Raw genomic sequence first — 14,924 nt, forward strand, 5'->3', positions numbered from 1 at the left:
ACAAGATTGGAATGCGAAGGCTCAAGGATGTGAATTGATACTCTCATCAGGGGGAGTTAATACGCGTTGTACTCTTATTCCCTTACAAGGTTTTATCCCACTGGATTTTTCTTGCAAGGTTTTTAACGAGGCAACCAAAAGACGTATTGTTAGATATGTGTACTCTTTTTCCTTCTCTAGAATTTTTTTCCACTAGATTTTATTTTAGTTAAGGTTTTAATGAGGCACATTATCTATTGAATAGATATTCAAAGGGGAGTGTTATAAATAGTATTTTATTTATGGTGATTGTCTATATTTTAGAGAGGTTTTAGGGCTGTTACTTGGTGGCTAAGTCACTCTTCCCCTATAAATAGAGGGGTTCTATTTCATTGTAATTCATCTCATATCAATAAGAATTCTCTCTATGTAATATTCTTCTTCTTCTTTTATTGTTTCGTAACAATTTTAAATAATGCGCATTTTTAATCTTTATAGCCATTGTTTGGAAATATGGACCGCATGTCCTCTATGCTACAAGAACGCGGAATTTTCATCCAGTGAACCACCTTAATTGTAACATTGAATAATAAGAAGAGATTCATAAAACGCACTATTGTGTTTCAATTTATATAAAAAATGAGATTGTTATACTATTCATTAATTGATAACAAAATTACATTGTGATGCATGCAAATTTATAATTGGCAAAGATATCTTTAGGAAAAACTAATACCAAAGGGATTTCCTTCGATGATATCATTTAGTGTTTAATCCGATTAAGGAAATTTTTTGTATCATTATTATCAGTTACCATTTAGTTAGTTATTTAAAATGGAAGAATTTCGAAAATTTCCTTTCACATGAATTTCTTTTAAATCGTAAGAGTGGTAGTTTGAGCAAAATGGCATCCCAGTTTATAAGTAGTAGTAATATATAAACATGTAATTGTTTTCCCCAATGTCTAGTACATTTTTAATTTTAACCTCAAATATCGAAGTTGATATGTTGTTGATGATGGTCCTATATATGTGGGATTTGAGTCCAAAGAACTGCTTATTAATAAATTAAGTAAGCTTAAATGAATGAGATTGTCTTATAGTATTCAATCACATACTTATATTGTGATCCATAAATAGATTACAAGTAAAGATAATTCCAGTAAGAAATTTATGTCAGAAAGAATACCTTCCATATTCTTTAAGTATGATCCGATTAAGAAAATCTCTTGTACCATTATTTATACATCATGTGGTTCGCCAAATATTTCATCCAAGAAGAAAAAATAAAAAGGTTGACAAGTTCTTATCATGGCATCATCATCAACAACGGGAGAGGAAAAAATGTTGACATTGAAGAGCGGTGATAATGAAGAATTTCACCTTGAGGAATCTTTGGTCTTACAGTCTGATCTTATCAAGACCATGGTGAAAGAGGAACGTGTTTCCACCATCCCATTGCCTAGCATCAAAAGCAAGACGCTGGTTAAAATCATTGAATACCTCAAGAAACATGCGGAGCTCACTGCTACCTCGAACAAAGAAGACTTCAAGAATTTCCAGAAAGAGTTTGTGAATGTTGTCTTAGAAGAACTGCTTGACATAACCGTGGCAGTAAATTATCTTAAAATCAGTGGTTTGCTGGAATTCTGTTGCCAGGCTGTGGCTGACAGAATAAAGGACAAGAGCGTTGAAGCCATTCAAAAGATTTTTAAAATTGAAAGTGATTTCACCTCAGAAGAAGTGGCAGAGTTTAAAAGGGAAACTCCTTGGGCCTTTGAAGGTGACCTTGATGATACCACCAACTAGGGTTTTATGGTAGTGAAGGGAAAACATTTATATTTGATCTGAATAATCCTATAGAATTGATTTCTTTCATGTACCGATTTGGTGGATATGCGTTTGATTTTTGAAATAAAGCTTTATGCTAACAAAAAGATAGTATCTGATATAGTGAAGGGTGTTTGATAGTATTTATCTATTCCTTAAAACCTTTGTATTCGATCATAATTTATATGCTATCTATAGCTACTTTTGTCTTCGTGTTGGTTCGAGTGATATTTGAAATTAATCATAATAGATCTCTTTCTTGTATCGATCAAGCTAATATCATTTGAATTTTGAAGAAAAAAAAGTTATGCTAATAAAAGAAAATTCATATATAATTCTTAATGAAGGATGGTTAAAAACAATTAGAATATACAAACCTCTCTAAGAACTAATGTCTGAAACAAAATAGACAATAATGATAAAACATAACAAGAGGAGGCTCCGGATGCTGCAGAACGGAGCATGGAAAGGCAGCTTACCAACTCCAGATGCACTTGCCTCATAACCTGCACAATATGTGCAGAAGTGTAGCGTGACTACATAAACAACATGTACTCGGTAAGTATCTAGTCTAACCTCGAAGAAGTAGTGACGAGGGATCGACTTCGACACTTACTAGTGGGCAATATACATAATGTACAAAATTATTTAATAAGCATAAAATACAATGGCAATAATGAAATAAGAGGTAATAATTAAATGACCATTTATCAAAATAACAATTAAAAGCCCCCAAAAATATCACATATTAATCTCAACAAGTAAGGGCTTAACATCCTCAAGTCATTACAGGCATATCAAGTGAAATCGGACTCCGAGTGACAACACCCACGATTTATGCCGAGGTCGTACGACCAGATCCATAATAATCGTGTACATACACTACCGAGGTTGTACGTGCCGATCCATGGATGCATCAATATATATATTACCGAAGTGTTCAGCCCGATCCACAGGAATGAGAAAACTCTTCGAATTTCAAATTTCATATTTACAATTCCAAGGTAAGTCCATGAAAGAATATAATTTTTCATCAAAAATTAAATACTCCGTCAACTCTCTAAGTAGTGAAGCTCAATTCAACATAATCTTTAACCAAATTTTACTTATTAAATAGAAGCCATTAAACTAGCAAGTTGAGTCCAAATAGTGCAAGTAGTGGAATGATAAAGGTGTATGTCTACCCGAACATAACTAGAATTTTAGCTACGCACAGACTCTCGTCACTTTGTGCGTACGTAGCACCCATAATTTGGTAGAAAATAGCAATTTAAACACTTATGGGGTTAATTTCCTCCTGCAACGTTAGGTAAGACACTTATCTCGTTCCCAGGTCCTCTTTCTAGTCCACAAATCACTCTAAAAGTCTCATGTCGGTGCTGAACCTAATTTGGAAGATTTCTAAAATTCACCCCCGGACCCATGTGCCCGGATTTCGAAAACTTTCAAAGATAAATGTTACCCATGACCTCCCGAACTCAAATATATAATTCATTCCAATTTCCATAACCAAATCCATGATCAAATCTCAATTTTACTTAAACTCTAGGTTCTTCACAAAACTTCACAAGTTTCACTAATTTCCCATGTTTTATCTACCTATAATTCGCGAATTTAACTTAAAAATGAGTAGAGTTTACTTACTTTGTGATGTTGATGAGAATCCCCCACAAAAGTTCTCTCAAAATCTCCCAAGACCAAGTGAAACTGTGGAAAATAGGCTATGTCCCGAATTAAATGCACACTGCCCAGGTCTGCCTTATTCGCAATCACGGAAAAGCTCACGCGATCGCGAAGGAAAAATTCGCGAACGCAGAAAAGTCCTCTCCATGAACGAGATGAATTGAGCCGCCCACTCATCGCGAACGCGTGACTCCATTCACTAACGCGAAAGGCAACAGAGCTGCCCAGGCCCAGGTCTTCTACGCGAACGCGGGGAGTCGACCGCGAATGCAAGGCTACTGGTTCCAAGCCTCCGCGAACGCGACCCTTTCTTCGCGAACGCGACCCTTTCTTTGCGAACGCGAAGAGAAAAAGTGTCCAGTCCAAAATTCCTTTATCGTGAACGCGAGGGACCTCCCTCATTCTCAAAGAAGGAAACCAGAACCACTACACCAGTAGTTCTGGACTTAGCTCTAAGCGGTCCGAAAAGCACCCGAGCCCACTTGGACCCAGTCCATATACACCAACGAGTCTATATACCTAATACAGACCTACTCATGCCCTCAGAACACATAAAACAACATAAAAACAAAGAATTGCACCCCAAAATCAAGTTGAATCATCTTATGAACTTCAAACTTCTTAACTTCGAATGCGCCGAATCATACTTAGACTACTCGGAATGACACCATATTTTGCGTACAAGTCAAAAATTACCATACAGACATATTCCCAGGCTCAGAATCCTAAACGAATCTCGATAACACTAAAGTCTACTAAAAAAAAATAAAAAAATAGAAAACCTTCAATGAACGAACTTTCAACATTAAGCGCCGAAATATTCCCAGATCACCCGAAACCCTATACGAAAAAATGCCCAAGTCCAAAATCATCATACGAACTTATTGGAACCATCAAATCCCAATTATGAGTTGTTTACTAAAAAGTTGACTCAAGCCAAACTTGGTCAAACATGCCACTATTAAAGAACTAAGTATTCCGATTTCAACCCGAACCTTTCCAAACCTAAACCAACCATCCCCGCAAGTCATAAAATAGTAAAACCATATACCGGATGTCTTAATTAGGGAAACATGGATCTAGAAAGCAAAATAATCGGTCTAGTCGTTATATTCTCCACCTCTTAAATAAACGTTCGTTCTCGAATGGGTCTAGAATCGTACATGGAGTACTAAATAGGTGTGGATATCTGCTCTGCATGTCTTCCTCAGTCTCCCAAGTTGCCTCATCGACTGGTTGACCCTTCCATTGGACCTTTAGCGTAAAAATCTTCTTAGATCTCAACTAGCAAACCTGCCTGTCAACAATAGCAACTGGCTCCTCCTCATAACCCAAACTCTCATCTAGCTTAACCATGTTGTAATCTAACACATGCGACCTGTCAGCATGGTACTTCCGGAGCATAGACACATGGAAGACCGGATGAACTTCTGATAGATTGGGAGGCAAAGCAAGCTCATAAGCAACCTCCCCAACTCGCCTCAACAATTCAATTGGGCAAATAAACCTTGGGCTCAACTTGCCCTTCTTCCCGAACTTCATGATACCCTTCATCGGCGAGACTTTCAAGAGAACCTTCTCGCCCACCATAAATGATAAATCACGTGTCGTCTAATCCGTGTTACTCTTCTATATGGACTGTGTTATGCGAAGCCGCTCCTCAATCAACTTTACCTTCTCCAAGGTATCCTTCACTAAATCGGTGCTATTTAACTTAGCCTCACCGGGCTCAAACCATCCGATGGACGAACGATATTGCCGACCATATAAAGCCTCAAATGGAGCCATCTCAATGGTGGACTGATAATTGTTGTTATAAGAAAACTTGGCCAAAGGAAAGAATCGATTCCACTAAGTTCCGAAATCAATCACACACGCTCTGAGCATATCCTCCAGAATATGAACTGTCCGCTCCGAATACACATCAGTCTACGGATGAAGTATGTGCTAAGCTCTACCCATGTGCCTAACTCACTCTGTACTGTTCTCCAAAAATGCGAAGTGAACTGAGGGCCACTATTTGAAATGATGGACACAGGCACATCATGCAACTAGACAATCTCCTGAATGTAAATCTGGGCCAATCTCTTTGAAGAGTACGTAGTCACCACCGAAATAAAGTGTGCCGACTTGGTCATCCTATCGACAATAACCCAAACGACATCAAACTTCCTCAATGTACGTGACAACCCAACAACAAAGTTTATAGTGATCGACTTCTATTTCCACTCTGGTATAATCAATTACTGGAGTAGGCCACCTAGCCTTTGGTGCTCATACCTAACTTGCTGGCAATTTATACACCTCACTACATACTCAACTATGTCCTTCTTCATCCGCCGCCACCAATAATGCTACCTCAGGCGCGATACATCTTTATAGCACCAGTATAAATAGAATACCAAGAATTGTGTATCTTCTCCCTCAAGCCATTAACATTAGGAACACATAAGCAACCCTGGAGTCGCAGAACCCCATCCTCGCTGATAGTAACCTCCTTGACACCACCTCGTAGTACCGTCTCTATAAGAATCAAAAGGTGCGGATCATCATATTCACGAGCCTTGATCCGCTCAAATAATGAAGACTAAGACACAACACATGCAAGAACTCGACTAGGCTCTGAAATATCCAACCTCACAAGTCTTTTAGCTAAGGACTAAATGTCTAAAGCCAATGGGCTCTCCTCTGCTGAAATAAATGCTAAACTACCCATACTCCCGGCCTTTCTGCTCAAGGCGTCCGCAATCACATTCGCCTTGCCTGGATTGTAAAGAATGGTAATATCATAGTCCTTCAGTAACTCAAGCCACCTGTGCTACCTCAAATTATGATCCCTCTGCATAAACAAATGTTGTAAGCTACGATGATCGGTGTAAACTTCACAAGACACCCATAAAGAAAATGCCTCCAGATCTTGGGAGCATGAATTATCACGGCTAATTTTGAATCATGTATGGTGTAATGCTTCTCGTGGGCTTTAGCTGACGTAAGGCATATGCAATAACTCGCCCCTCCTATATCAATACAGAACCCAGTCCAATGCATGAAGCGTCGCAATACAAAATATACATCCTCGAACCGGATGGCAACAATAAAATCGGTGTTGTAGTTAAAGCTATCTTGAGCTTCTGAAAGCTCATCTCGCAAACATCAGACCATTGGAACTGTTACAACCCAAATTCGCGTGCCTTAGATCATGCCGTAAGTTAGTCGACATAAATCCAAGAAGATATTATCTTTGAGATGATAAAAAGTTAATCCTATTGGTCTTAAACGATACAATGGTGTATAAGAGTGGTTAACAAGTACTAGAAGTTAAACGAATCAAGAATGTCGTAACCCGTATTTTCGGGTAAAACTATAGGTGCTTAATTGTCTCAAGAGGTCATGTTTTAATGTATTTGAATCATATAATATCCGTATCATAAGTCTTGAATTCAAGCGAGTTATTAAACAAAAGTCGACAAAAGTTGTCGCAACTTACGTTTATAATTTTACTTAAACTTTAGGTCAAATGTTACTACGTTTTTCTCCCAATGTACTTGGAATTTCGGGGTGACCCGCAAAATTGAAGATATATGAGTCTAATTTCCAATGCATTAAACTGTTTGTCGATACGATCTCGAAATAGATAGATATTCGGGTTTTCGCGAGACTGCGCCAAGCAGCTCTCTATGGGGCCCACATAGGCGGTTTAAGTTATATGGATATATATACGATGCCTCAACCCCATTTTAAGTCATTAGTTTTCAGTATATTCAGACTTTAGAACCCTAAAAACAATCTCTCAAGGTTCTCTCATGATCCAAGACCCAAACAAAGGGCAAACAACACAAATCAAGTGTCGGGAATCCCGTGGCGCTAGTAAGTTTCTTGTTCTTCTTATTGTTGCTGATTTTTGTGTTGTTCCAGATCGTGTGGAAGGTTGTTTTAAGTGTTTTATGTTCTTTAAATACTCCCTCAAGTTTTTAATATCAACCCTAGGTGATTTCAAGTCTTCTAAAGTAATTCTAGTGCCGAAAAACCCGAATTGATTGCTAGTTTCGCTTCCTTGTTCTTGTGGGAGAATTGGAGGGATATTTCGTGGACAATTAAGGTCAAATTGGAGTTGTTCCTTCCGTTTAAAGGTAAGGAATCTCTTACTCTACATGTATTTAAGATTATCTAAGTTGTGGCTAAGTCGTTGAAGCTAAAACTTGTGAAATATATATCGAAAGGCTTGGTAGTAATGTTGTTAGTTGGTGGACTATTTTAGGAGGCTCAATATGATTATTGTTGTTGTTGATCTGGCTGTTTGGTGATTGTCTTGACTTGTGGGAAGTTATATAAATAGGGGAGGTGCTGTCCGTTTTATCGTAAAATAGGTTGCGGTCGATACATAATAGTTATGATGCTTAAACGATAATGATAGTGTCATTTCTCTTATTATAGACTAAAGAGTCGTGACATTTGCATAGCTTGAGGTTGGGAAGTATATACAAGGTATGTGAGGCTATCTCTTTCCTTCTTTTGCACGACTCTGATTGTACATAATGTAATGAACGAGCTTCCAAAGATACTCTACTCTTAAAAGCTAGTAGTACTTACATTGTTGCCCTTCTTATGGAACGATTGATGTTGATGTTACTTCTCTTATTCTTATGTTATCAATGTTGTTGAAACTTCCTAATTCTTATAAGATTCTTGATGAAGAGTTAATCCTAATAACGTGTATGGAGGATACCGACCTTACGTCACTCCGAAAGGTTCAAAATATGATTCCAATGAGTCCAACACGCATCATGTCTATGTATCTATTTTACTATACCGTGCCGCGCTATAGTCGGCCGGGTACGGAACCTATTGTGCAACCACTGATCAGTTGGGTTTTACCGAGCTCCATGTGGCCGGGTACGATTCTACCGAGCCTTCTGATGGCCGGGTACGTTTTACCGAGCCTATTACGGCCGGGTACAATATGATGATAATGATGCCCACAGAGGCGTATGTTTTAAAAGTTTATGTATATATATGTATGTATCATGCATTTCATGTCAGTAGCCCTCAGAGGTACCCAGATGTCACAGGTTGTATATTCTCTATCCCTGTTTACATTACTGTTCTTACTTATTGCTTTCTTGCCTCACATAGTCAATACTCTATTCGTACTGGCATCCTTTTTATTTGTGGATGCTGCATGTCGTTCTGCAGGTCCTAATAGACAGGTAGGTGAAGCTCTCCCACCATAGTAGGCTGCCCAGTTCAGCGGTTATTGGCGAGATCCCTTCTCCGGACTTGCCGTGGTCTTGGTATGCATTTTTGTTATAGACATTATGGGTATGTCGGGGCCTTGTTCCGAAAATGTTGCAGCACTTATGTTTCTTTAGAGGCTCATAGATAGGTGCCGACTCATGTATGGTTTGGAATGCCTTGTCGGCTGATTTTTGTTGTATAGTCTTTCACGACAGCGTTGTAGCTCGTACCTTATATATAGTTTCTTGACAGTCTTGTCGTCCCATGTTATGTATGTTCATGCCATTATCTTTCATTGTTGGCTGTTCATGATCCATGTCTACCATTTATATTGACCTCGTCGGCCCTTAAAGATAATAAGGAAGGTTAGATAAAATGTACGTTGGTGCTCGGCAAGTATGGCCCGGGTGCTAGTCATGACCCTCCAGTTGGGTCGTGACAGGAACGGAGCACCCTTCGGGGTCAATCTAGTCAAAGGTGCTGCAATAGATGAGAAGCACTCCACAAACCGACGACAATAAGCTGCTAACCCCAAGAAACTCCTGATCTCAGTCGTTATGGTAGAACGAGGCCAACTCTAGACTGCCTCGATCTTCCTAGGGTCCACTCTACTGCCCCCACCTAATACAACATGCCCCAAGAATGCCACATAATCTAACTAGAACTCGCACTTGGAGATCTTAGCATATAGCTTCTGTTCCCGCAAGGTCTGAAGCACAACTCTAAAATGATGCTCGTGCTCCTCCATACTACGCGTGTAGATCAATATGTCATTAATGAAGACAATGACGACGAAGTCAAGAGTTGGCTTGAACAATCGGTTCATCAAATCCATAAACGCCGCCGTGACATTGGTCAAGCCGAAAGACATCACTAGAAATTCATAGTGGCCATACCTAGCCTGGAAGCCGTCTTTGGAACATCTGAAACATGAATCTTCAGTTGATGATACCCAGATCTCAAGTCGATGTTAGAGAACACTCTAGAACCCTGCAACTGGTCAAACAAATTATCAATACGCGACAACTGGTACTTGTTCTTAATGGTAACTTTGTTCAACTGGCAGTAATCAATGCACATCCGCATAGTCTCGTCCTTCTCTTTCTCAAACAACACTGGTGCACCCCAAGGCGGCACACTCAGCCTTGTTGACGGCTAATTTTGACACTCCCTTTTAAAATTAATTTATTCACGTTTAACAACTTACAATAAATACTTTGAAAGTATTTTTCTATTTATGAATATCTATTTTTATAAATTGATTAAGTATTAGTTTCAAAATTAATCATATAGTACTAATATTGTGTAATTACAAATGTATTTATTATTATAAAAATAGCTTTTGTATATGCATTACATAGGTTTTATAATTTGACAAAATTACGCTTATCCAATGAATTAGGTTACTATGTTAATATTTTGAAATTAGTGTTATAATTCGAAATATGTGTCATTTATACATAATTAATTAAAATAATTAGCAACATATAGTAATTATTATTTCACCACATTTTTATTGAAATTGTAAAGTTTATTTAAATTGATTTTAAAAGGGTTAAAGACAAAAAGGCTACAATTGAAATTCTTGAATTAAATGTAATTTGGCAATCTTTTAAATTAATTTTGGCCCAAATGCAAGCCCATGTCCGAAAATACCCAACCCAAAGAATCCTCTCAATCTCTGTTGGCAATACTTGCCATTACCTCTCAACCAATCACGACATGCCACATCACCCGTCTCCCACACTCACAAAACAAATACAAATCATCTGTGCAGTACATTTTTTAGATCAACGGTCCAAAATTTTAACTCCATTTCCTCTTTAATTTTAAAACGACTTGATCCTCACAGTTGGATCAATAAGATCTAACGGACACCAAAACTCACCATAAAAATTGTAAAATTGCTAAATATCAGGACCGTTGATCCAAAAGATCAACGGCGCAGATCAAATCTCTCAACCATAACTTAGAGACAACCAACCCCCATCTCTCAAAACCCTAATCATTTCCCCTTTGGACCGCCGTCCTTCTTTCCTTTTCTTCTCTCTTCTCTCATCTACCCTAAACTCCATCAATCAACAAACCTTGCACAAATTAGTGCAAGGTTGTAAAATCAATCGCAAATCATCTCGTTTGCCTCCCATGTCGACAATTCTCACTGAATCTTTGCCTATTTTATCACCAAAAATCAAAACTCCCATATCCAAATCCTAACCTTAGAGATGAAACTTCAAATAGCTACTGACATTTCAAATCCATGGCATGCATGGTTGTTCCTTTTGTTCCTGCACTCTTGGTCCCGTCGTTCTTTCCATTTTTGTCATTCGATCTCAAAACCTTAATTGAAGAAATCAGACCAAAAAATGTGAAACTTCAAACTCGCCTGATTTCTTCTTTCGTCCTTTCAAATCAAAGCAAACAGGAGATGTTAGCTGGCTTCATCATCAATAATCGACACTCAAAGGTCAAATGTAATGACCTTTGGGTATTCGGGTTCTAACCGATGGTTATTTTTGCTTTAACGTTCAACTTCTCATACCTCTCCACTCACTTAAACTCAAACACTTATTTCTCTTATGTTATCTCTTATTTTACCCGACTATGCTCACATCATCAACTCATCGTCAGTCTCCACTACCTAGTTTGAATATTGAAACTCTAAAGCCTTAAACGACACTATAAATAGCAGTTTTCAATGTACTCACCTAACGTATACCAACCAAGAGAACCTACCACTAAACACACTAGGCATAAAAACACTAAGCACATTAGGGTTTCTAGTCATAGCTTTTCTTACTGTCTTCCTCTCTTTTGTTGAGTTCTTTCCGGGTTCAAGCTTGAGGTTTTCTGGGATCTATGAGAAACAAAAGAATTCATTTGGTCTGTTGCCGTTAAGAAGGTCAGCACCTTTATCTCTCTTTTCTTCTGTTCATCTCTCTGAATGATTTAGATATGTTGAAGTTATGTTTTTGTAGATTATAGTTATGCTGGATGTGTTTGACATGTTTGATATTTACATTTTTTTTAGTCCGACAACCTTTTAGGATCAACTTGTTCTATTATCAATTAGGAAAATGGCAATTATTGATCTTTGTTATGAGTTTTCCTACTGTTTCCATGCCTGAATTCTTACATGTTTATGTTCAATACAAACTTCATAGTTCTCAGTGACTTACAATAAACTCACCTCTGTTTATTGCATTTCTGTAATTTTATGAGTTTTGGAAACTAAGTTTACTACGTGATAGTTATTGCTAAGATGAAACTTGAACTTGTTCGAGACTTATATCTCTTTACCTCTTAAACTTGAGAGTAAACATGAAGTGTTTCTGTTTGTGTTTGTCCAATTGTCTTATTGAGTTATCACCATAGTCTTTTACTTTGTTTAGCTATCATTATTGTTGAACCAATCATGCTCAACTAAACTTAATGCCTTTTTCCTTCACTGATGATTCTGCTGAGATTTTTCTTGTTTCCCTATACCTTATTGGCCTTATGGTTGATTTCATTATTTGGTAACCTTAACTGATATACTCCTGAAAATCCAATATGCCAATATCACCTAACTAAGTTGAAAGAACTCAAGTGGTTAGATTCTTCTCTTCTCTAAATGTGTATCCACTGACTCTGAGAGTAATTGCTGGTCTATCACTATAACTTTCTCATGATCATGCTCAACTGTTGTATGCATAGGAAACTATATCATTTACATCAAGTTTTTTTCTTCTCATGAATCTTTGTTGCATGTATATTCTGTAAGGTTAAACTATTTTCCTCTTCTCATAGTAAGTCATGCATTATTTGGATAAAGTCAACTAGTAATTGCTGCACAACTAAGCTTGTTTGTTCCATAGTCAGTTGAGATTTTCACACATATGGGCAATACATCTCTGTCTTTAATCTCTTTGAGCCCCTGTTGAATTTCTGTAAAGTCTGCACATATCTAGCATTAGCTTATCCTCCATGAAATTAGGATTTAGACATACTGTTATAGACAATTGATAGTTTTAGGACTTGAAGCATGGTCACTCCATACTTACTTGTTAGGTTAGACCTATGTTTGAATTGAACTTGTTTGATACAATGTTTCCATTTAATTTCTTCATTTGCATGATCAATTTGGTTCTGTAATGTGTATGAGATCACTATCTCACTTACCTTGCCTATGAAGAGTTGACTAATTGTTGCTAGCCTCTCTGCTTAACTCTATAACACTATGTTCTGATTTGAGTGATGCATAGTCCTCCTCTTTACTGTTAACCTGAAGTTGAACTTGACTCTTACACCTTATGAAGCTTCTTTGTTATTATTATTTGAACACATTGACTTGCTAATACTGTTAGAAGCATGACCCTGTTGTGAGTTCAGGAGTCCCATATTTGAACCTGTGAAAATGCAATCATGATAAGAGTTTAATCCCATGACTTTGATAACCTTTCTATGGCACTAGGTGATCATGACTGTTGGTTTGAATCTTCCTTGATGTCTTTAAGGTGCCAAGTAATGTTATCAATACCTATTTGAATATGTTATGCTTTAATGACTCATTCGTGCAATGGTGTGATTATGAAGCCTCTTTTTATCTATGTGTATTCTAGATTCAGCTCCTCCCCCTTTAGGTCTCCTTGATATGTGGTTCCCTATTTAGTATTAAGAGTAATATGTACTCGTTTGTGTTATTTTCATTAAGAGGGAAGTATATATTTTGTGGTAAGTATTACTTTAGTACTTAGTTTGCATTGGAAGAGCCTCATTGTCATTTAAATCCGTAAGGAAAACATGTAGTTAGTGATTAAGGATATTTGGGAGCACAGTTCGACTCTAGGTTGGGCTGCCCTCCCGGCACAAGCATTGCCCTGGGCCTTGAGTCCCTTGGGAACTTTGAAGTGTCAGGGGATTCAACGGGAGAATCGGCCTCGAAAAGGGTTCCCTCCCTAGCTCTTAATATATTGACGCATTCAGTTCTTTAAGGGTTTAGTGTTTAATGACAACGAAAGGTTTCCAATGTGAAATATTAACTAAGTAAAGCCACCCCATTAATGTATAATTTCCTCTACCATATTAATCTTATTCTTGCTTCAACTATCTATTTGTGTATTTGTTATGTACATCAAAGTATTATCTGTAATTAGAATAAGTTAAATATATATGGGATATGTGTCTAATGACCTTCTTATTTTTTGACATGTACATCTAGTTGGGCCTCTGAGTTCTTGATGAACTCATTCCCAATTTCAGCCTTATTGAACTGCGTCCAGGAGTCCAAAGTCAGCTGTGTTTGCTTTTGTTTACTGTTGGGCATACCTTCTTAAGTCCCAATCACGGATTCTAGTCCTCTTTCCCTCAACTCCTTTATCATCATTACTGCCTCGTTAATTTAGTTTACTGCTTCTACTAATTTAATGTTTAATATATTTGTTATGTCTTTATTATTGTTTTATCTTTTATGTATATAACACTCATATATTAAAACACATACCTTTATTTCATGCCTTAGTATAATATGAACGTAGGCAAGCCTTAAACAACATAGGATTTCAAAGGGAAATTAGTTAGAAGTAGACCTTTAACTCACTAATTATAATCTGCTTGCTAATCATTTTGTTTTTCACTCACCCTTCTTTCTTTTAATGTTTCGAAGTCCAGAACTTGGTAAAACATTAGCTCTATTTCAAAAAGGAACAAATTAGATTTCAGCTTCGTTTTCAAAAGGAAAAAGAGAAATCCGAAGAATTGTCTCCTTTAAGGAATTTTCGGTAAATAACCCTTCTTTGAAAATCCTTCGAATCGAGACTCTTTTAAGATCTCTTATGAACCTCTTCATAAAGTCATATCCCTTTAGGGCCTCACATTCTTTCTATCAATATCATACTCAGGTATATAGTAAGTAATATTCCTTATCACTAGTCAATGTCTTTTATAAGTACATGATCCCAAACTTAGTCTTAATCATATGATGCTACCTCGGTAGATTTTAAGGGGTGCCTAACACCTTCCTCTTAGAAGAACAAGAACCCTTACTCATAATCTCACCGGTTAGTAGACAAATAAAAACATGACTTAGTAATTAAATAGGTACCCTAGTATACCTCTAAATATTAGGTGGTGACTCTTTTTCATCAACAACAAAGAAACCACAAGTTGAATCATGTCTTGACCAGTGCAAAATAGGATGCAATTATATGGCAACTCTAT

General features: G+C 37.3%; 1 protein-coding gene across 1 annotated transcript; it reads left to right on the top strand.

Annotated features, from left to right (window-relative positions):
- The first annotated feature begins 1,289 nt into the window (after positions 1–1,289).
- On the top strand, positions 1,290–1,787 carry LOC107764019 (SKP1-like protein 1). Its single transcript, XM_016582544.1, has one exon. The coding sequence runs from the start codon at positions 1,290–1,292 to the stop codon at positions 1,785–1,787; it is 498 nt and encodes a 165-aa protein (XP_016438030.1).
- The last annotated feature ends 13,137 nt before the right edge of the window (positions 1,788–14,924 follow it).

This window comes from Nicotiana tabacum, chromosome 13, assembly GCF_000715075.1.
Source record: "Nicotiana tabacum cultivar K326 chromosome 13, ASM71507v2, whole genome shotgun sequence".
Lineage (NCBI taxonomy): Eukaryota > Viridiplantae > Streptophyta > Magnoliopsida > Solanales > Solanaceae > Nicotiana > Nicotiana tabacum.